Source organism: Falco naumanni, chromosome 15, assembly GCF_017639655.2.
Source record: "Falco naumanni isolate bFalNau1 chromosome 15, bFalNau1.pat, whole genome shotgun sequence".
Taxonomy (NCBI): Eukaryota; Metazoa; Chordata; class Aves; order Falconiformes; family Falconidae; genus Falco; species Falco naumanni.
In genome coordinates this window covers 2,598,294-2,621,030 of record NC_054068.1, presented here as the reverse complement: position 1 = coordinate 2,621,030, position 22,737 = coordinate 2,598,294, and the positions used below count along the sequence as shown (strand labels likewise).

At 43.8% G+C, this 22,737-nt stretch overlaps 2 protein-coding genes across 3 annotated transcripts in view; both read right to left on the bottom strand.

Moving 5' to 3' along the window:
* SLC7A5 (solute carrier family 7 member 5) overlaps positions 1 to 6,918 on the bottom strand; it is a 39,147-nt gene extending 32,229 nt beyond the window's left edge. The window contains exon 1 of the mRNA XM_040615291.1: positions 6,209 to 6,918. Within this exon, the coding sequence (XP_040471225.1) occupies positions 6,209 to 6,815 (607 nt within the window). The 5' untranslated portion in view covers positions 6,816 to 6,918. The remainder of the gene's footprint in view (positions 1 to 6,208) is intronic.
* A 3,422-nt stretch (positions 6,919 to 10,340) lies between these two features.
* The window catches only part of CA5A (carbonic anhydrase 5A), a 27,070-nt gene continuing 14,673 nt past the window's right edge, over positions 10,341 to 22,737 (bottom strand). For both annotated transcript variants that reach the window (XM_040615292.1, XM_040615293.1), the window contains exons 3-7: positions 22,478 to 22,596; positions 20,642 to 20,737; positions 20,407 to 20,469; positions 16,999 to 17,154; positions 10,341 to 15,116 (exon numbers count right to left, since the gene is read on the bottom strand). In XM_040615292.1, the coding sequence (XP_040471226.1) occupies positions 14,937 to 15,116; positions 16,999 to 17,154; positions 20,407 to 20,469; positions 20,642 to 20,737; positions 22,478 to 22,596 (614 nt within the window). In that variant the 3' untranslated portion in view covers positions 10,341 to 14,936. The remainder of the gene's footprint in view (positions 15,117 to 16,998; positions 17,155 to 20,406; positions 20,470 to 20,641; positions 20,738 to 22,477; positions 22,597 to 22,737) is intronic.

Below are 22,737 nucleotides of genomic sequence, written 5' to 3'. Positions count from 1 at the left end.
GCTTTGGTACCAGGTTCCGTAATAATGGCAGGTTCAGTTTACGCTATTCAGACTGTGTGGTTTGAATAAAAACTATGAAGAATTCATTAATATTAGGGGAGCTAACTCCTAGCTGCTAGTAGTAGTAGTAAACTATTTTGTTTCCTTAGAAAGAAGCTTGTGTTTTTACTGTCAAAGTTTCTAAATTACATGATGCCGCAATTTCACAAAACAGGTCATTTTACCACAGGAGGACAAACAAAAGATACTTTGCAATGGGAGAAAGAGATAGATTTGTTCCATTCCCAGCAAATTAAAAGGACCCCATAACTATCACAAGCTAAACATCTTTTCCACCATGCCCACCTGATATGAAACATCTTCCTGACAGCAAACAACACTTACTAATACGTTACGTGCACTTTAAGCCCCACAGACATACCACCATCTGTGCCGAACAGACGGTCAGCTACCAGACCTGCAAACCACGGCATCTTACCTGGCCCACAGAGACACCTCTCCATAATTGTACTGAAGCAGGTTCCACAAATCCACAGAAAGGTGGTTGAACTTCACCACTGAAAGCTAAACTCTGGGTCATGAACTCAATGAAAAATTCCAGGCAGGTTTTAGTCTGAATCACACCACCTATGCGAAGCAGGGGGTCAGAACTCAGCCCTGCACGCTGACTGGCGAGAACCCGCTTTCTCACATCCTTCTCATTTGATCTATTGGCCACATCTGACACTGGGACTATAAGACTCCTGGAATACTTGAAATACCTAGTGATGTTGCTTTGAATTAGACTGACGATGGAGAATTTCTCTGAGAAAGCCTTCCTAATTTGTTCATGTCAGAAGAGAAAGACTCTGAAGGATCTCAGTGGTAATGTAAATCATTCAAATACAATAAAATTTAATGGGACATTTGTTGCGAGAGCCAAGAGAGGGGTGCCAAGAAATGCAGTAGTTGCTTACTGTGCTTCAAGAGTCCTCCAAACCGTCATCCATTTCAGAAGAGTCCTACTAGTGTCAGAGGCTGTTTTCATTAACGCTACTCTCTCTAATTAAATACAGCTTTTAAAAAAGCAACCTCAGATTTGCAGCATTAGCATACAGCAGGGATTCTACAAAGGCCCTTTCCCTCCACTCTGATCAGACAAGCGCATATTTACTGCTAAAGCTTAGCCAGTTAATCCACCTTGCTGGGGGCTGGGGGGGGGGGGGGGGGGCAGCGGTGGAAAGTCTTCAAACTCTTTAAAGCTTCACACCCTGCTTGTCCTGGCAGATTAAATCCAAGTAGCGATGCTGCAAAATAAAACCCATCTTAGACAAGCACAAGATGTATTTTGTGTTTGCCTTGCTAACCATCTAATACCTGATGGGTTGAAAATCTACCCATAGCTTCACTTTGAACAGCTAGTCAAGCAGCCAAACTTGTCAGATTAAAATAAAACCTTAATACCAAATGAAGATGTTCCTGCTTTGAACATCTGCAATCTCTAGTTGAAATGCTGACAGTGAATATTCACTTATGGACTACAGCTATAATTTGGCAAGCACTCACGGCATGTGTTTAGACACTTTTGCCAAACCCCGGATTTGATACCATTCTCCTCTAACTCACAATGTACTCAGGGGGGTGTCAGGCACTTATGCTATTAGATATGACTCAACTCTGCGCTGACTGCTACTAATTCTTCCACTATTAGGCTGTTCATAACAAAAGAGACGAATGAGCAATAGGTGATCATGCTTGCAGGAATTTCATGCTTGCAGGAGAAGCGCCCAAAATAATATTTCAGAAGCAGCAAAGGAAGTCTAAAGAAATTCTGAAGAAGATTAAGATACTGTAGCTTTGGAAGAAGCAGATATTGCTGCAGCAATATTGGGGTTATTAGTGCCAGATAAGCATATATAATTAACAAGTGATAAAAGGCCTCAGAGGCTAACAATCAAATCACTGATTTGACATTGAAGATGAAGAGTAAAATTATATGCAACTGGCAGGGTTTCTCAAGCTTCTGTGGAGCAGATTACACTGTCAAGAAATAAGTAAATTACAGAATAACTTGTTATGTAGCACACAGCGGGGGTGTGGCAGGCCGTGTGTAAGAACCTGTGTACAAAGAACAGTTCAGGCACCAGCGAAACACCAAGCAAGAACCAGCTCAGGGCTGGAAGCAGCATTATTCCTCGTCCCCCTTATCTGCAGGGAATTCCCTGTACCACAGTTCAGAGACCTCTCACATGTAGGAAACCTGCAAATTAACAGGTGGAAATAAGGAACATGGATGTTAACTTTAACTGGGCAATTTGAAACTTTCCATCTTTAAGCTATATCTACAACAGACACTGTGTATTAGGTTGTGCTCTGTGATTTTTTAATGGTTTTTGTTAAGATTTATCAGTTCAGATTTCAGAAATGTTAACACAAGCATCAGCCAACTGTAAAAGAGGATCTGACCGACATGCACTGGAAGACATCAGGGATGCACCTTCAACTGGATGCTGTTCCACGCCATCTCTTCCATGGGAAAAAAAAGACAGGATTAAACAGGTTTACACGATCCTGCTTCTGCTGCATGAAGATGGTCCTGCAACGTATATCAACAACAAGTTCTTTCAAAGCTACACTTGCTACCTAAATGTTCTGTTAAAAGGCGTGTATTTTTTAATTCTAAGTAAAAATAAACTGTAGAAAATAGCAGAAAAAGATACAAGTGTGTTGGAAGTACAGTGTGAATGTACGTTCCGCTGTGATGCTTTCTCAAGAGAACAAGAGGAGCCAACAACAAATACAACGGATCCTCATTTATCTACGTAGATTCAAATTTGCACCTGAGACACCAAGTACAGAATCCTTAGCAGTTTAATTCTTTGCCATGTACAATACTAATACTGTAATGTAGATGTCATCAAACACAAAAACTCAGGACATAGTAACTGCGCCTCCATCCTCTATAGAAGGGGTAAAACTGGTTTAGATAAGATTGTATTTGGGGGAATTCAAATTATTGTTGGGTATTCACGCAGATGCACAAATTCTCAGTTTCATTAACTTCTCCTGTTCAAAAACGCTTGGATACCACGCAGACTTTGTGTTTGTTATCCCTTAGCATCTGCTTTTATGATTTATCAGTTCTAAAAGCATCAGCCAGCCAGTCTTACAGCTAAAATAACATGATCGGGTTTCTGAGTTTCCCAAGAAACCCGCAGCCAGAAAAGCATTAAGCCAAACTACCTGGAAATTCTTACAACCAGGGAGCACTGGCTGTTGCGCGGTGAACATAAAATACACCGCACTAATGATGAACAGCTTGACCCATCTTGCCACAGGAAGACTTCCCCGCAGTGAATTCCCACACTTTTATTTGGCAGCTATAGTAAGCGTTCACGTTGTCTTATGGAAGAAGCAGTCTTGCATACTAACTGGCTGGAGATCATAATCTTGATAGCAGAAAATACCTATTTGTAGTGAAATTTTACTTACCACCCACCTTGTTTTCCTCAGCACCTTAAGGGGAACAAAATTCCCTAATCCAGCTATTTTTTTCTTTCTTTCAAGACTGTGATTTATTTAGATTATCTTCATGCCTAGGAATTCAATTTCTGTACTTCACGGTGGCAAACACCAAACAACAGGTTATTTATTCAACTGTTCAACACTGGTAACACTCGCAGTGGAAACAAGTAACTGTTGTTATTTCTCCTGTTACTAGAAGCCATGCAGCCAATTGCATTTATGTTGAGATACAAACTTTGCAAAGAATACAGCTGGTACTGTTCTGGACGGCTGGGTTTTAGCTACATAGTAACTCAACTGTATTCCAGCCCGGGGCCCCACATTCCCCTGTTGCTTCCTAAACTGTTCTTCCCCTCTTTGAGGTAACTCATTAGTGTATGCTCTGGAGCGTATGTACAAATAGGCCATTTTTCCTACCCCAGGGCTCTTGAAAAAACATAAATATCTCCCTGGGTAGGGGTATGTTGGGAACAACCATGTAACAAAGCCGCTTGTTAGTCCATAGAAGTTTTGTGTGACTTGCTAAGTCCTTGGACCAGATTTACTTCATTTATTGTTCCTAGATCATGATGTGGTTTTGGCACCAGACAGTCAACAAGCTAACTGCAAAATCAAAGTTACAGAACACTAACTTGCTGAAGGCAAAGCATGACGAACTAACCTTTTGTAGCAAAAGAGACAAACAAAAATTTAACTCAAAGCATAAACAAAATAGTAGCCAGGGTGTAGGGGGGGATAAAGTTTGAAGAAGAAACACATGGAAATTACGCAGATTTGTAGAACTAGCAACTCTTTCCTCGGCATTTCAGGATAAAGGTTAAAGAACAAATTCTGCTTCAGGAAAACTACTAATTGCTAGCAAAAGGAGGTTGGAGACATGTTACTTATTAGAGAAGCTTAAGTAGGAATGAGACCTGGCATCAAGAAATTTCATGTTGCAATCCATGGTCACAGAACCAGATCTTGCCATGGGCAAGTCTGCTTCACCCCTGTATTTTTTTTTCTGATCAGTAAAACCTCATCCTACCTATTTTGGGAAAGATCTTGCAGAGGAAAACCTACTTATTATTAGAAACATGTTCTCAAAGGCTTTGTCGACTACAATATGTTCCTGCACAGGGAAACTTTGACATAAAACACCAAGAAAGCCCATTTAATCAACGCTCTAATTCTGTTAGCTTCTCAGCAAAAAAACGTGAATGCCACATGCATGCATGCCCCTTGTCTCTGTGTCACTGAAGAAACCACACTGCAGACTGAAGGAAAGCTCTAAAAAGAGGTTTTTCACAAGGCCCTACTTGAGGCAAGAAACCCATCAGCAGAACTCTTTTCTAACCCCGCTACAGCTTTCTCAGTTGGGTTAGTGCATTTCCTTAAGAGATGCACTTCATTTTGTTAAAAACTTGGATGGAAAGTCCACATGCCTGTCTACTTGTCCTTACGCCCCTAAAAATTCATCTGGGGAATGAGTAAGTTTCAACCTTGCCCAAAGAATGTACAAATTGCTGTCCCACCTGTTATTTATCTTATTGTCATCTACCAAAGATTTGGTCAGTGTGTGTATGAAGACAGCTACAGACAATCTATCTTCCTGTAACGACCATGTGCTGCCACTTTTGAATGCCTGCGATCCTCAGAGGGTGAAGGAATCTAACACAATCTCCCTTTGGACAGCACGAACAAGCAGCCTTCCCTTCACAACCTCAAAATGAAAAAATAAAAAGACCACCTGATCATCACTCCGTATACTGAACATGCACCTTACAAAGCCCTCACAAAAAACTATAACCTCTCCCAACGTACATCTTTACAACAGCACAAGAACTACCAGTGGAGTAGAACACAGACTGAACAGAAAACGAGAAGAGAAAGGCAGGAAATGATGCTGTATTTAAAGGATGAGAAATCTGGATAGAGTGACTTTGCAGTCACTGGAGGAATGGAAAATGGGGTGTCAGTGGCAAAACCGCAGACCTCAAAATACCAGCGATGATAAAAACTGCAGCAGGAGAGATCGATCCGCATGCCAATGGCAACATCAGTGGCCCTAAATTCATCACAGCATGACTGAAAGACAACGCCTCACGAAACGTAATGTTTGCTAGCAAAAAACCCCAGGTTTTGAGCTTGCTATCAGTGCACATACAGCCAAGAAACATCTCAAAACTGGTGCTGAAAACAGCCAGGCACTGCAGCACAGGCCATGTTCAGCACCAGTTGGTTGTGACAGATAATCTGCCAACTGCACGTTATCCTCACGTACCTCTGCACATAAACGCCCAACCGCAGCCCCCGCGGCCCCTCAGCACTGCAGGGCTGCAAAAGGATGTTACCCCGGCCAAACGCACCTCTGCGGGAGGGCAGGAGAAATCCCATTCCAGCACGAAGGCAAAACGCATGTTGCATTTGCTGCACGCTGCTCACTGCGTTGCTGGAAATCAGAGAGGCTCGCTAGCCTGTAACCAGCATTTGGGGAATATTTTGCTTAATTTATTTGGGATGGGACGCATTTTCCGCTCACAACAGCCCCCGAACCCCAGTATGCAGCCAGCGGAGCAGAGGAGAGATGGTGCACCTCCTGCAACGCGGCGGGCTCAAGGGCAGCTAGCCGTTTGGGCAGACTTTTGGGGAAGGCGACGGTGAGCGGGCAGCCACGTGCGGCAGCGGGACAGCGGGCACCTGGAGAGGGACCGCGAGTACTTACGGACGCAGAGACAGGCCACCAGCTTGGCAGCCTCGTCGGGCACCGGGCAGACGGGGAAGATGGGCTTGAGCAAGTAGGTGGCGAAGACCAGAGCGACGATGTACTGCGAGGAGGGCCGGATGATGAGCAGCTCTATCCAGAGCTTGAGGAAGGCGGGCAGGGAGCCGTACACCTCCAGCATGTAGGCGTAGTCCCCGCCGGACTTGGTGATGGTGGTGCCCAGCTCGGCGTAGCAGAGGGCACCCACGATGGAGAAGGCCCCGCAGACGGCCCACACCACCAGCGACAGCCCGGGCGAGCCGGCCTCCCGCAGCACGCCCGTGGGGGTGACGAAGATGCCGGAGCCGATGATGGTGCCGACGATGATGGCCACGCCGTTGAGCAGCGTGATGGAGCGCTGCAGGGTCACCCCCTCGGCCTCGGCGGAGGCGCAGGGCGAGGGCGAGCGGACGCAGCCGTTCTCCTGCGCCCCGCCATCCGCCGCCTCCAGCATCTTCTCCATCGCCTGCTTCTCCTCCTCCTGCGCCAGCGAGGCGGCCGAGCCCGCCGGGCTCCGCTTCTTCACCCCGCTGCTGCCGGGGCTGCCGGCGCCGCCGCTGCCCGACATGGTGGCGCGGAGCGGAGCGGGGCGCGGAGCGGCGCGGAGCGGGGCGGGGGGGCAGGGCGCGGGGCCGCCACCATGCAGCGCTGCCGCCCCTTTTGTTCCGGCGGCGGTGGGCGGCGTGCGCCGAGCGCCTCCCGCCCGGGCGGGGAGCGGGGCTGGCCTCCTTTCCGGGGGGGGGGGAGGAGGAGGAGGAGGAGGAGGAGGAGGAGGAAGGGTGGTGTCGCAGGGCCCCGGGAACCGGCGGCTATGGGTCCCTTTCCAGGCGCGCAGCCCACCCGCACCCCCCTCAAGGGGCCAGAGGCGCGGCGGGGAGGGGGACCAAGGGGACCAAAGAGCCCCCCCCGCCCCCGCCCCTGCCCCCGGGGGGCTCCCCGCTGCCGGGAGGGGAGGGGGTCACCCTGCACCCCAGACTGGGCTGCTGTTCTTAGAAAGCAGAATGGGTCTCTGTGTGTAAACCCCAAATCCAGCAACACACGCCCCTCTCAGCCCCCCCTGATCTCAGCCCCCCCTGATCTCAGTGCATTTGCTGTGCTCCTGTTCGACAGATCCATGGGCCAAGGCCCCTCGCTGCATCACCGTGCTTCTGCAGAGGCACTGCAGGCATCTTCCCGTCATCTCAGGCACCCAGACTACCAAAAAGATGCATTTGCCAAAAAAAATTACAATAAAACCTTTCTGCTAACCTGGCAAGCGTGCAGGCAAAACGGGCAACTTCTACCACACCACCTCAGTGAAGGCGTCGGGTTTGAACCCGAGGAGACTTACTCGGATAGCTCACAGCAGTGCCCAGGGAGCCAATTCTTTGTCAAATTCAGGCTCCCTCTGGTCCTTGTGGGATAGAAGAGCTCAGAGGCTGCAGCCTGGAAGCCCTGATGCTCAGCGAGGCTCCTTCCCACCCCGGGCTGCAGGCGGTACCTCTACCGAGAAGTCGGAGCCCGAAGTCTGAGAGCCAAGGTGTCCATCCTGCCCGGACCATCCCCCTCCCCAGCCTCAGGACAGGCAGTGGGTCAGGAGGTTTCTGCAAGACACCTCGGAGAAAGGTGAGATCTGCATTCTGGGGAAAGATGTAACCGAGTAGGAATATTAGAACCGATAACGGGCATCGCGGCCGCTCCCAACCGCGCCAGGAATCCCGAGCGGCCCCTCAGCACCGATCAGAACCTGACATCTAGTGGCTGCTACACACCAGCCCGGGGGCTTCGAACTCCACCGCTTCTCCCTTCAAAGAAGCATCCATATTTCAGAAGAAAGCTTGAACAAAAATTACTTTTGCATCCAGCACGTTTTTTCTAGTTTTCAAAGACAAACGTGATCCTGAAGGGACTGAAAAGACTATGACAATTAATTAAACGGGAAAGCATATTTATCACACAATTTTCCCGAAACCCCAGAAGCCTTTCTTCCGCCTCTCTAGCTTCACATCGGCCCCATCACACAGCCTATACGGCCGTAAGCTAAACCGGTTATTTCTCAAAGTAAGATTTACCAACATTCACTCGTTACAGTGTTTCATACTTTATCCTAGGCAAAATGTTCACGCAACTGTAAAATCAGGGAAAACGCCCGGTACCTGCAACACAGGGGACTGTCTCTGCGTTGGCCTCGTTAGTCGGGATCCAGGAGACGGGGCTGGCACTGGAGTAAGATGGATGCTACAGGTCTTCTCAGACAAATGCTCCAACTCAGTTGTGTAGTTGGGTGAACAAAACCATTCATAATGCTTTTACTTCACCAGTGCCCTGGACTAAGTTATTACCTTAAGGCAAATTAACTGCTTGATCATTGGCATTTTACACCTGATATCAACCTAATGCTTGATCATTGGCATTTTACACCTGATATCAACCTAATGCTTGATCATTGGCATTTTACACCTGATATCAACCTAATTCTTGATCATTGGCATTTTACACCTGATATCAACCTAATTCTTGATCATTGGCATTTTACACCTGATATCAACCTAATTCACAGACATTTCCATTAATTTTCACAAGGACGGGACCAAGTTATCTTTTTCTCTCTGCATCCAATTCTTCCAAAAGGGGATTTTTTAACAGACAGCTAAGAATTTGCAGACTTCAGTCTCAGTTTTGACACCATTTCCATTTGGAAATCCTGGGATCAAGCAGCAGTGGAGCAGCAGCCACTGAACTGCCATATTTAAAGTCAACCACATACTTGTCTTGCAAATTAATCGGCGTTAATTCTGCAACTGTTTCTCCGTTTCTATTACTGAGAAAATACCTGCTTTGCAGTCATGGTGTTAGGGCGTGTTCATATAGTGCTTTATATCTTCAAAGCACTTCACAAATGCTGAGTATTATTATCAGTTCTGACCACGAACATTAACTCTCCTCAGGCCCCCAAGCTATTCTGCAGAATCTTTGAAGACTATTTGATTATACAATCAGTTCTCCATATGCTAATACTCAGGCACTTCAAGTTTGTCACATCAAAAAGAAAGACAAAAAGAATTATTTGTCAGAAAGACAAATAATTACCAGTATTAGAAGTAAATTGGCCATTTGTTAAAAGTAACGTGTATGTTCTTAACCATGTATCAGCAAAGCTGCCTTGATCAAAATAAGGCAGCCTGCTGGAATCAAATAAGCCATTTTTTGAGCAAACACCTCAGCTATACTAATAGAAGAGCTCAGAAGCTCTTTTGTTGGAAGTGGTGGTAGCTTCTAGAACCCTTAAATAGTAATAACGGTGGGGCTGGCCTCACTTTTAAGCCCCGTCACCCTTTCTTCACCTCAGAATGGCTTGCCTACCACAAAGGGTAACAAATCGCAGCGTTTGGGAGGCCTTACCGAAAAGTACTGCCTACAGTTATTTTAGGGGGGGATTTCTTAACTAGGAATATAACCTACCTTTCCCATCAAAGGAAGCGGAAAGTCATTTGAATGAATTCAGCTAAACATATCTATACAATAACTAGACTCTAAGCATGGCTAAGCAGTCATGAGAAACTAACATCAGAGAAACTAACACTTAATTTCACCTGATTAGCCAACTTGTATTATTGATAAAAGTAATTTATTTTACTCAAAAGTTTTTTTCAGGTCATTTGATAAGATTCCTGTAGCCACATCCACTAAATGCAAAACTCTTGGGAGTTTCACATCAACGCTCCGTTTCATCAAGACCAATTATAGCACAGGAAAAGGAGCTTAGTTGCCACATCAAGTTTAATGATCAGTGTCAAATGAAGTAGTTTAGAAAAGATCCTCAAAATTTGTAATCCCATTTTAGACAGCACGCAGCATCTAGCTGAACGTAACAAATAATTAGACATCCTTCCATCAGTACAGCAGCAACAGAGAGGTCATTGTTCTTTCATTCCAATTATAATACAGTTCAGCAGAGTCTTTCATAGCTTTTAAGTATCACAGAATGTCTCACATTTGATTAGACTCCACTCCTAATGAACTGGTTCATTGTCAAGGAGGAATTGTATTATTTTCTTGACAGAAAATCTAATTCTTAACTTGGAGAGCTTAATAACACAATGAGATACAGGCACAGGTTTCTCTGTGTTTCTTTATTACATAGTTTGTACACTAAAGTAACAGTTTAAAATCCAGCAGCTAGAAGTTTCTTTACATCAGGTAAAAACTGACGGTAAAGGCCTGTATCTTAGGAGAACAAACGGCATTCCCGGTTACATATGTTGTCCGCAAAGACAATTACTTCCGTAAATTATGATTATGCAGATAACATACATTAAAATACACAATGTAATAACTGCCAGGAATACAAGAGGCACAAAGGAAAAAACAAAGATGTGCCAAGAAATACAAGTTAAGACATTCCAAATTAAAGGCATGCAATTTTTAAAGCAAATGCTATTGACTATTCAGTTGAGCAGAAGAAGGGACCCTTCCTCAAAAGCAACCTGTGCAGGATTCCAGTACTCTAAAACCCAGTAGATTTTTGGGAGATCAAAGCAGTCTCCATTTCTAAAGCTTTCAAAGCCAAAAGATACACTCCTGTCAGAACTGCAGTAAAAATACCAATGCAAACCATTCTTGACAGAAGAGAACAAAAGAGCGGCCAGGTACACGTGGTGGTGCACACCTGAAGTGCACCAGTGCGGATGCTCGGGAATGTAGGAACACAGAGCAACCATCCAAACGGCAAATTAAGTCATTCAACTACGAAGTCACCGAGAACGAGACTTCTGGTAAGACCAACACTGAACAGAAACATTGAAAGGCAACTGGAAGTCAGACCGACAGGGATGCAGACCTATGCCCAAAACCCTACTCCCTTTTCAGTAAGCTGTCCTCAAAATTATTTCTGTTACAGTCTTTAATTCCTAGTGCTTACCGCCACAGGAACGCCTCCCAGTACCCTGTTAAGTAACAGAAGTGACTACTATGCAAGGACAAACACAAATGTGTCCTTTGACCCTTTTGGACTGTACCATAAAAACAAAGAGCCCAAAGATTCCTATGCAGGCACTTTAGAGTTCAACTTAGCTGTGCAAAATCATTACAGGTCTTCGCTCTAGTCCAACAATCAAATCAAATTGGTTTTCCTCTCATGCAACTGAAAGAAGAAGGCAAAAGAATTATATCCCATCTCCTGTTTTACACACTTGTGCGGGAACGCAGAATTATTTTTCTCACAGTTAGCTTTTGCAAGGCCAGTACGGTCATTGTAAACTAAAAGTTAAAAAAACCCAACAAACAAACAAACAAACAATCTTTCTGTTAATTTTCAGACTGCTAATTTCAATGACAATCCACCCTGCAACTGAGATACTGTTGACCTTACCCAGAGATGCTAAAACACTAATGTGTAAATGCAAGACTCAAAAACCAGCAAAATAACTGTAACAGAAAATCCCTGTAAAGCTTATATTTGTAGCACAGAGTTAAGTTTTTCTACGTCGACCCCATTTCCTGATATTTGAAACTATCAGTGCTGAAATTAAAATAATTAGGTTTATGTCAGTACACTTAGATGTGATTTTATGTAAATATATATGGAGCATAGCTTATTGATTGTATGACTGGCTAATCTACCTATTCTCTAACAAAACTTCCACGACAATACTTTAACAAAGTAAATTTCTATGAGAATTTTAGAAAGATCACTGAAAATAGAGTAGTCAACTTCCTCTCTGATGGATGCATGGTGGTGAGCATCTTACAGAGATTTACACACCCAGGAAGAAAATCTGGTTCAGTGCAGCAAACCTAACCACTGAGATCTCAGTTGGGTGTGAGCATACTAGAGCGTTATGAAGCATCTGAAGATTAAACGTTTACGCTATGGTAGTTCCCTGGGAGCAAAATACTTTTTTTTTTGTATTTGCATATGCTAGGGAAGCTCTATTAACTAGTGAAACAGGCTCAGTAGATCAGATGTACATAAAAATTTGGTGAAAATTACCAAGGCAACTAAAAAACTTTGAGCAATCGTATGAAGCTTTTTAAAACAACCTATTTATATACGATAGGGATACTGATGCAGGCTACCTATATCTAGCTTAGTGCTGCTGAGTCACCTGTATTTTTAAATGTGAAGGCAACATTAAGATGTCTTTATATTACAGTTTTTCTTAACTGCTAATAATAAGCAGCAAAAAATCTCAAAGAAAGACAAGTTCTGAACCACTGCCATGTTTCTACGGGGTCCTCCTCAGAAAAGCATTTGCAGTAACAGCACTGAACAAAACCCTCAACCTTAACAATGACTACAGCACATACATTCAGGCAGAAAACAAAAGAATTCTTTTCCTATTGCCAGAATTGTAGATATCCCTTCCAAAATTGTTTTGGAACCTAGCATCCTCTGGCGAAACCATGACTGATGTGATTCTGCGGACTAGGAACATAGTAAAAAGCCTGTCTGCCTCAAGTTGCACCAGGGGAGGTTTAGATTGGATGTTAGGACAAACTTCTTCATCAAAAGGGTTAACAAGCACTGGAATGGGCTGCCCAGGGAAGCGGTGGAGTCACCATCCCCGGAGATAATTAAAAGACATGTAAATGTGGCCCTTAGGGACATGGTTTAGTGGTGGACTTGGCAGTCCTGGGTTAACGGTTGGACTGAATGATCTTAAAGGTCTTCTCCAACCTAAACGACTCTGTGATTCTAAGATGATGCCAAAGACTGTATAGATTCAACTGGGATGCTATCGTTCAACCAAGTTGGTATAGATGGCATAGCTCTACAGAGGTCAAGCAAGATGGGTCAACTGAGCAGTAAGGGCTTGGGAGAGGTAATGAAACCGAAGATACATACTGCCATGTTGAATGTACTACACAGTAAAAGTAAGTATACTACATTGGAATAGAAAAGAGATTTTCTTACATCTACCGTGTAGAGTCACTCTGAGGTGAAGTGGGCACGTTTCAGATTGCCAAGACAGAAAGGCACAACTGTTGCAACATTAACAACAGCCTGAGGTAGAGCTATTAAGGAAGAAAAGGCAGGACCTGGGCACTTAATTGGTTAAATAAGAACATAAAAAAAACTTAAAATCATCAAGGTCACACTAAAAAGTGTTAAAGTGCTTTTAAACTCAACACTTAGACTTAAAAAACCAGAAGTATCAATTCTAAAGTTCTGAATTTAGCATCGACGAGCTAGTGTCCTGGCTTCACTTGTGCTGAGTCACACCAGCTTAGTGACTTCGCTTACTGGCAGGAGCAGACCAAGCAACATCTGTTCTACAGGACGACTCCTCAAATACAATCAATCAAGATCATGTCATGAGTCTACAGATAGACCTGCTCCTCATCAGAAAATCTGACCATACGTGATTTTCATGTACAGGCACATTGTTAAAAACAGTAAAGCACAAAAAAGCCAGTGAGAAAGGTGCTTGAGAGAAAATTATGGCTAGTAGTAGTATGCTTAGAGGTAGATAATACTTGTGGCAATTGGATCGTAACTCTAGGATAAGGCTCCACAGCTGGCAGCTTACACAACAATTTTGTCTGGTCCACAAATAAATTTCAGCCACCACTGAACTTTGGTACCATAAGGTGCTATAAATATAATCTGGTCCCCAGTTATCTTGAAGCTAGATAACTCTCTTTATAAAGGAAGTACATCTTAAGGCAAGACTTTGAAGAGAGTGCACTGTTGCTAGATGAATTATTGAAGGAAAAAAAAATAACCTTCCAAGTATCTGAATGCTGCATTTTGTCCATACTCTCTTAGCACTGGATTAGGTTTCAGAAATTGTTTGGGGTTTGGTTTTTTTTTTCCCCCAAATCCCGTTGGGAAGGTCAGCTGGGGCATATCTAATTTTGCTTTCCTTTGATGTGATCAGTTTCCTGGGATCAGTTGGACGTTTTTGCTTAATTTGCTGCTCTTGCCAGTCTCGAAATACTGGTAAATTCTGTTCTGCTTTCTTCTCCTGGTACATTATTAACGCAGAAATGTAAAAGCTGCCAAAGCTAAAAACTTCTACATCTGTTATAAGGTTTTAGAAAAAGTCTGCTGACTTGTGGTGTAGATAGAATGGACATTCCATGACATCCATATCAAACAGAGATCATACAGTCAATACAATGGAAAAAGGTTAGATTCTGTAATTCGTTTTTCCTTCTCCTCTTGTCATCCTAAACACCAAGAAATAAGGAAGAAGATAAACTGTCTCTGTATATCAGACTAGAGAAGTTAGTTCTCAAACCTCTGAAACAATTCCACAAAAGGACCTGATCAGTACTAATGCTATTAACTTCTTCACACTTTCTGCTTGCTTACATGTTTTTAGTTTGGATTATTAATTCATGCAAGTTACTGAAACAGCATTTGAAGAGAGACAGAACAGTTCAGAAAAGAGATCGGGAAAGAGACCTCCTGCCCTTATTTTTCCTTTAACTGTCAAAATAATTCCTTACTGATCCTTGCTTTAAAGCAAGTCAGTTTGTTAAGGGTTAATATTATTTACTTCTTTGAAAAAGCAGAACTAAACGACCCCACAGCTTCTCTAATAGAAGTCAAATGGCACTTAGCAGAACTGAAACTGGCTGGCTATGAAACTGTACGGCATACACACACTGCAGGAAAAGGAAAAATAATTAAAAAATAACACCAGCCCAGGTATACGGATATGTCTGGATGAAATGTCCGGACTGATGTTTCATGGGCCATCTATGGCCTGATCTGCTCAGCACGGTCTTTGGGCTGTACTTCAGTATTTAAGAGATGCCTGATTTGGAAGGATGAACGGACGGTTCGGTTCATTAATGGCTGAAGAGGGCGGAAGTTGTCTACCATTCTCTTTTCTTCTTCGCCATCTGAAGTAAAGAGCAGCATCCGAAATGCTTCCAGCTGAGAACGAGAAACGTCCAGTTTTGTGACTTTACTAACTGGAGAATTACTTGAGTTCATGACAAAACACAATCATTCATACTTGGGAAAAAAAAAAAAAATCAAAGATACTATTACATTTGCATTCCGTGAAATTTTAGCAGGAACTTCTGGCACTTCTTTGTCACCTGCTGGTAAGGATTACACCATCCTCCGTATCAATGCAGAAGATGAATTGTCAATCATCTGCCATCTTCAGGCAAATTAAATCTCAAATGTGGCATGTCTGAGATAGAACTGATTCCCATTCAAATACTGGAACATATGCCGTCTTTAAATAAACCTCGCCAGCCTTCTTAATTCACGCCCTTCCTGGAGTTCTGTTATCTTCTACAGACATGCATATGCCAGCATCCAGAAATGGGGGAACCTCAACAAGCAACAATCTACATAGTTGTTTTCAGTTGTTTATAACTGGGGATTAAAATAAGGTATGCAGCAGATCAGCTTTTAATGCTCACAAGGGCGTTACAATGTTAAGTAAACAATAAGCCTTTCTATGCCATAAAAGAATGAGTGAAGAGCCAAGGGAAGGGGGGGAAAAAAAAAAAAAAAAAAAAAAAAGAGGAAAAGTTTACTAAACCATTAAAATCACATACATGCCTATTCTTCAGAATTAGCATTTGTTTGGAGCATGACTTTCTAGATGGACTAGCTCCATGCAAAATTTGTATTAAAAAAAAAATAATAATTAGTATTTTGCCTCATGTCATTGGACTCACACTTCATTATTCATCAAAGCCAAAAAACCCAAGAGACAACGCACAGTTAACTTGCAGTGCCTCTTAAATAACAAAAATATGGTAGATTTTGGGGGGGGTGTTCATTTTCACTTGCTTTGCAACAATCTCCCAGACTTGTTCTATGCTGTAACAGCCCTCAAAGTACTCCGCTTCCTTGAACAGACAAAAAAAAAAACAACACAAAAACTTCCAAAAAACACACAACTGTAGTACAATTCCAGTAAGTCTTCCTTCTGACAATTTTCTACTTGCCCCTACACATACTTCATACCAAGGAATAACAGTACATTGAAACATGAAGCACTAAAATTAAAAGCAGTAGAGGGCATATAGTAACAAGTTAGGGCTGGTCTCAGAACACACTATTGCCCACAAACTCCTCTACTTGAAATAACTTCTGCAATACAAACATTTGCTGAAACCTTTGTTTGTCCTTCCTAAAGGGGTATAAGGAAAAAGAATTCAAGGACAATAAGGCCAAATATAGAGTAAACATGCCTACAAAGGCAAAGGAGAAAACCCAGTGGGGACTCACCCTGTCTCCCACCATCGGAATGGCACGTGAAGGACTCCCAGTCACCCACCACCCCTTCCCTACCTCCAGGGTCCACCAAGGCAAGAACAGAGGATTAGCTCCGCAAGATTCCTCTGCAAATGCATGCAGCTATCAAAAGGTTAGAGTTTGGAATTTCACAAAACCTGCATTTTCTCCTCCCTCCCTACCACAAAAAGGACTGTATTCTGGTAAGGAGAGCAAAATTATCCAGCTTTTCAATAAGTAACTTTAGAAGTTTTCAAGGGCCAGCTTCCAGCATAAGGCACTGTTTATCACAGATCAAGATAAAACTATCACGAGAGCTGGAGAAGCACCTTTATTTACTTCCTGAAGACATCTTGCATCTTTCAACATTAGCTGTTGTTAAGTCAGGATTCCTCCCAAATACCTGGTGCGAAGCAGCCACTGATCTCTGTGTATTCACAGAGAATTACTGGTAATGGTAAGCAACTACTTCTGTGCATCTTCCCCTCCTGGCAGCAGGCAGTCCAACAGGTACGGTACGATGCTAGCATGAGATTTGAAACCTGAACATGAGATTTACCTGATTTTCATCAACCTCTATCGGCTTCTTTTTAATAATCCATGTGACTGATTCCGTAAGCGGGGGAGTAGTCAAAGAGCCTGCGTAGGTCCAATAATCAGGGCATGAAGGTATCAAACAAGAGGGATCAAAGACATCAAACTCGATAATAGTGTCCTAAACCCCAGGAAAAAAAATATTTTTAGAAAAAAATTTACAAAGAATTTCACACTGAGATTAAATACTGTATATGATACATATACACATGCAAAATTAGGTGTTGTGAATATTAATAAGGATCTACATAATAATTTAAAACCCCATAAGCTTATCAACAGTCCTGGCTAACGGGGAGGTCCCGGGAGACTGCAGGTTAGTGATGCCCATCCACAAGGAGGATCTGGGAAACTACCGACCTGTCAGCCTGACCCTGGTGCTGGGGAAGGTTACGGAGCAGCTCATCCCGAGTGCCATCACGCAGCAGTGCGGGACAACCAGGGGATCAGGCCCAGCCAGCCTGGGTTTGCAAAAGGCAGGTCCTGCTTGACAGACCTGATCTCCTTCTACAACAAGCTGAGCTGCCGAGTGGGTGGGGGAGAGGCTGTGGCCGGCGCCTGGCTGGGCCTCAGTGAAGCCTTTGGCACCGTCTCCCACGGCATCTCCTGCAGAAACGCCGCTCACGGCCGGGCCGGGGGCTCTGCGCGGGGTCGGGAGCTGGCTGGGCGGCCGAGGCCGGAGCGTGGTGGGGAATGGAGTCACATCCCGCTGGCGCCGGGCACACGGGGTGTCCCCAGGGCTGTACTGGGCCAGCCCTGGTCAGGATCTTACCGACGATCCGCACGAGGGGGTCGAGTGCCCCCCGGTCAGGCTGCAGATGACCCCAAGCTGGGGGGAGCGCCGGTGTCCCCGAGGGCAGGGGGCTCTGCGGAGGGGCCTGGGCAGGCTGGGCCCGTCGAGGCTGGTGGTGTGAGGTTCAACCCCGCTCGGTGCCGGGCCCCGCACCTGGGGCGCACCAGCCCCCGCAGCGCGACAGGCTGGGGCAGGGGCTGGGAGCTGCCGGGGGGGGATGGGGCCTGGGGGGCTGGTGGCTGCGAGCATGAGCCCCCAGTGTGCCCAGCTGGCCGAGGCGGCCAGCAGCATCTGGCTTGTGTCTGCAACAGGGTGGCCAGCGGGACCGGGGCAGTGCCTGTCCCCGTGCTCGGCACTGGTGAGGCCGCACCTCGAACGCTGGGTTCAGGTTTGGGCCCTCACGGCCAGAGAGACCCTGAGGGGCTGCAGCGTGCCCGGAGCCGGGCAGGGGCTGGGGCACAAGCCTTAGGAACGGCTGAGGGAACCGGGGGTGTTTAGTTTGCAGAAAAAGGAGGCTCAGGGGGACCTTCTCGCTCTCTACAACTACCTGAAAGGCGGCTTTAGGCAGGGGGGGTCAGTCTCTTCTCTCAGATAACAAGCAACAGGACAAAAGAAAATGGCCATAAATTGTGCCAGCGGAGGTTTAGACTGGATATTAGGAAAAATTTCTTAACTGGAAGGGTGGTCAGGCGCTGGAACAGGCCGCCCAGGGGGATGGCAGAATCACCATCCCTGGAAGCTTTTACAAAATGCATAGATGTGGTGCTTTGGGACATGGTTTAGCCGTGAACTTGACAGTCCCGAGTTAATGGTTGGACTCCATGATCTTAAAGGTCTTTTCCAACCTAAATGATTGTATGATTCTTGCACAAAACTGCTAAGCTGGTTTTGAGGCACAAGAGGCAGCTAGTAAGTAGACAAAATTTAAATATCGTGGTTGTCTCCACAAGCCATTAGGAATTCAGTGCAGAAGAAACAAGGAGTGCAAAGGAGTAACTGACTATGTCTTTGTGGGAGCTCGAAGCAAACAGGAAAAAGAATAAGTGGTACAGTAAGTTCAGGTAGTTCTGCCAGGTACACTTAAGAGACTGCAAACAATAATGCTTTTACATTTCACCACATGATTCTAGGAAGTGGGGAGAGGGAAGAGAACTAAAGTTCTATTTAAATCATACCAAGTATTCATGTCTCCAGAATGCACACTCCCACAAGTGAGATACCAGACAGTATGTAGGAGCTTCAGAGCCCATCATTTCCTACACAGACATTTTACTCCTGGGATATTTCCAGGATATACTGGCAATGCAGGAAAGGAAGATCCTGTGTTTCCTTAGATAGGCTTTACCAGTTCCCCACTGAGAATGAGAAATATTACAGCAAAGAATTTTTCAAAAATAGTTGGACTCTAGTTGGATTCTAGATTGGAGTTTTCACCCTTCACGTGAGAGGAAGGCGCAAGGACATCAGAATGGGTATTATCTGAAGTCCCTCCTTCTCCTAACCAGGGTGATGCTCTTCAGGGTTCAGTGCTTAAGTCAGTGATAATGCTGGCAAGGCAACAAAGGTTTTCAAATGTTTTAAACCAAGTGCTAATGAGTTACTGGGTGACCGACACTGTTTGGAAATTATATCCCTTTCCAAGCAGCCCACAGGTAGCTTGACAGCTTGATGAGCCTCATGTTTGATACTAATATTTTTTTTTTCTTTCTTTAAGATCTCTACTTTTGTTTCTTTCATATTCATATGCTATAAAATGTTATATTCTCATAATGGATATATATTCACAGATTTTTGTAGGTCTTTTGGTACTGAACTGACTTGTCTGACATTTATCTGACAGAATTTTCACAGCATTGCCATAAATATTTTTTGATTTGGATAAAAAAGAATCCTTACTGTTACAAATAATGGCAGAGCAACTTCAACTGCATGCACTTACAAGCCAGCAATATTCTTGATGTGTATTTTTTGTGTGTACTTTCAAAAACCAATGGGCACCTGGAGGAGCACGAGCTGCTCCTGAGCTCTATCAGAGACGCAGCGCTCCCTCCCCTGGCAGAAGTCAGAAATCAGCTATGAAGAAAGAGTCCCACCAGCACAAAATTTACAGCGTTTAAAAAAAGCAAGACAATAATCTCCTCCTCAAAGATCAGACAAAAATCAGAAAGCTTTAATTCCACAAGAAATAAACTACCACTTTTCACAGCACAGGAAGTTCCTTCAAGTTAAAACCCATATGATAACCATTCTAGTGGCACCTGCTTTCATAGAAGCAGAAGGGCAGGCTTCAGCAAGGGCCAGCAGTAAACATGTGCAAGCCTTTCTAAGTGGATACAATCTCCAGAGCATCACTTCTTAAACCAAGAGGTTTGGAAAGCTTGAAGTATACAATTCCTCCTTTAAAAAATAGCTTCCTCTCCTGCCCAGTATAATCAAAAATTCACCCAAGGTTTCGATCAGGCCCCCAACTGACATTTAAAGAAGAAAGCACTTATTAGTGTTTTGCTCTTCTCAAAGTATTCTTTATGTTGAATGACTGCGTTAGCTATGCTGAGTGATAACTGCTTAAAAAACACGTACCTTGTGTTTAACTGCCGGCAAGGCATCAACCAGTGTCTGCAGCCCTTCATGATGTGTTCCTAGCTGCAAAAGACAGGTAGGAGTTAGAGAATCAATAAAATGACATTCTACATATCTACCTTAACCAGTATTTTTTGAAAACAACCACTATCTGGAGGTATTTTGTCCTAAATTGGTTTTAACAAAATGAAAATAAAAAGGCATCATTACAGCTTGTTACATAAAGTGCAGTTACCTTTAAAAACACTCCAATAACAGCCAAGCCGTTACCCTCCATTACAGCTTCTTCAAAAGTTGGGTATGCAACAGCATTCCAGTGTACTAAATGTAACTGAAATATAAAATGAATGAGAAATCAACGCATGCACAGAGCACAATGATAATCTCAGGAAACTTGAGGTTTGATCTTTGCTATATTCAGTCCTTGGCAATCTGAGACACTGCAGCAAGCTACCTCAGAAATCACCCAACACAAAAAGGAGGACCAAAATGTTACTGGAAAATAATGGTACATACCCCCCCCCCCCCAGTTTTTTTTTTTAAGCAAAACAAAACAAAAAGACTCAAACTGCATTTCACACACAAAAGGGATTTTGACTGATTGATTACAGGAATGCTAGTTAAAGGCACAAAAAAAGTTTCATATACCTGAAACAGAAGGACTCTTCCACCTCTTAGCAGGAAGAACAGAGTATGCTATTCTGCTAAATAACATTCTCCTGCACGTAACATAAGCTTCCTCTGCAGTGCTTACAGTCCAATACAAGCATTCCATTAAGGGTTTTTTTGTATGAAATAGATAGACAGCACCAGTCCCAAAACTTAGTCCTGCTGTTAGTAATATCTTGCCAAGCTGACAGGCACCATTATGAACACATTAACAGTAGATAAACACCTTCTCAAAAATAAGCAATAATCATTTTTCAAATTCTCCACCTTTGGCATACCACTGTGTTTATACCTGTTACACTTTCCTCTCTAAGCAACTTACTCTATATTTTTCCCCATTGGCTCCAAGCTTTTTATTGACCCTCTTTCTGCCTTAGCAGTCACTTAATCACAAGTTTTGCTGCTTTAATAACTGCTGAAGAGTTGAAAACAGAAAATATAGTGATCATGATAACCACTATAATTACCATAGAACTCTGCTGTATGTTATTCTAAAGAAACACAAAAAAATTTGTCGGTAACTAGAATAAACTTTCCAACATTAGCCAAGGCTCTGGGCTCACATACAGAAGACAGTTACTATATACAAGGTAAGCAGGACCAGGCTTCTTGAGTTACAGGTATGGGTGTGAGCATTAAATTTTCTATTTTCTCTTTAAGTGTATTTTTAAAAAGAGTAGTTAGTATGCACTTTGTTTTCTCTGCATTTAGTAACAACAAAGTGATTTTTAAAGCAGCAAGGATTGGGAAATTTGGAGGTCCACTAGAGACAGCAGCTGAGATGCAGCGCACGCACTGTACTCCCAAGAAAACAGACCATACATCTTGGAATTTTTAGCTTACTGCAACTCAAAGGTAAAGCACTTAATTTTTTTAATTGAGATCTGAGCTTGTGCATTTACCTCAATATTGCTGTCCACCTGATCTGCATCAGATTAGCTGGGACCTGGGAGTTCATTAAGACCTGACTGTGCCCTCAGCCTGCTTTCTGCCTCATCCTTCTCCCCTTTCAAAGGAGGGAGGACAAGCAGAGTTGTGCCACTCCATCCAGACAGAACTGGAATAGCAATGATACTTTGCTGCCTGCCAACGGCTTGTCCGGCAGCTACCCCTGAGGACATTCAGGGAGAAGAAAACACTTCTCCAGGGAAAAGAAAAAACTTTCAGGAATGGGGCCAACGTTCAGTTTTAAGACTGTGTTCTTCTCCAGAAAACACAGTGAACATGAGCTTAGTAATAAAACGGTAGATGAGCTGCAGCACCCACTGGGTCTGATCCTTAATACTAAGATGCAGTTCTTCAAATCGGGAGTTTTCTGGCACGTGGTATAGTCACAGACAGCCTGAGACCTAGCCTCCAGTCCCCACAGGTTATTCGCATTGTTCGGCATTCGATCTCATACCTCTGCTGGGTAAAATTTACTGTCAACTGTGTGCTCTGAACCCCACTCGTTTATAGCTCCCCAATGGAAGTGGAACTGCTTTAGCCTGTACTGGTTTTCCAAGGGACCTCCAACGATTGCTAAAAAACAAAGCAAGACACACATATTAATAAACATGATTTACAATTGCCCAGACAAGTAACACAGCAAGGTGCTCCTTGAAGTAAATTTCCCCAGGAAAAAAAATCAGGTAGAACAACTATCTTAACTGAAACAGTCCC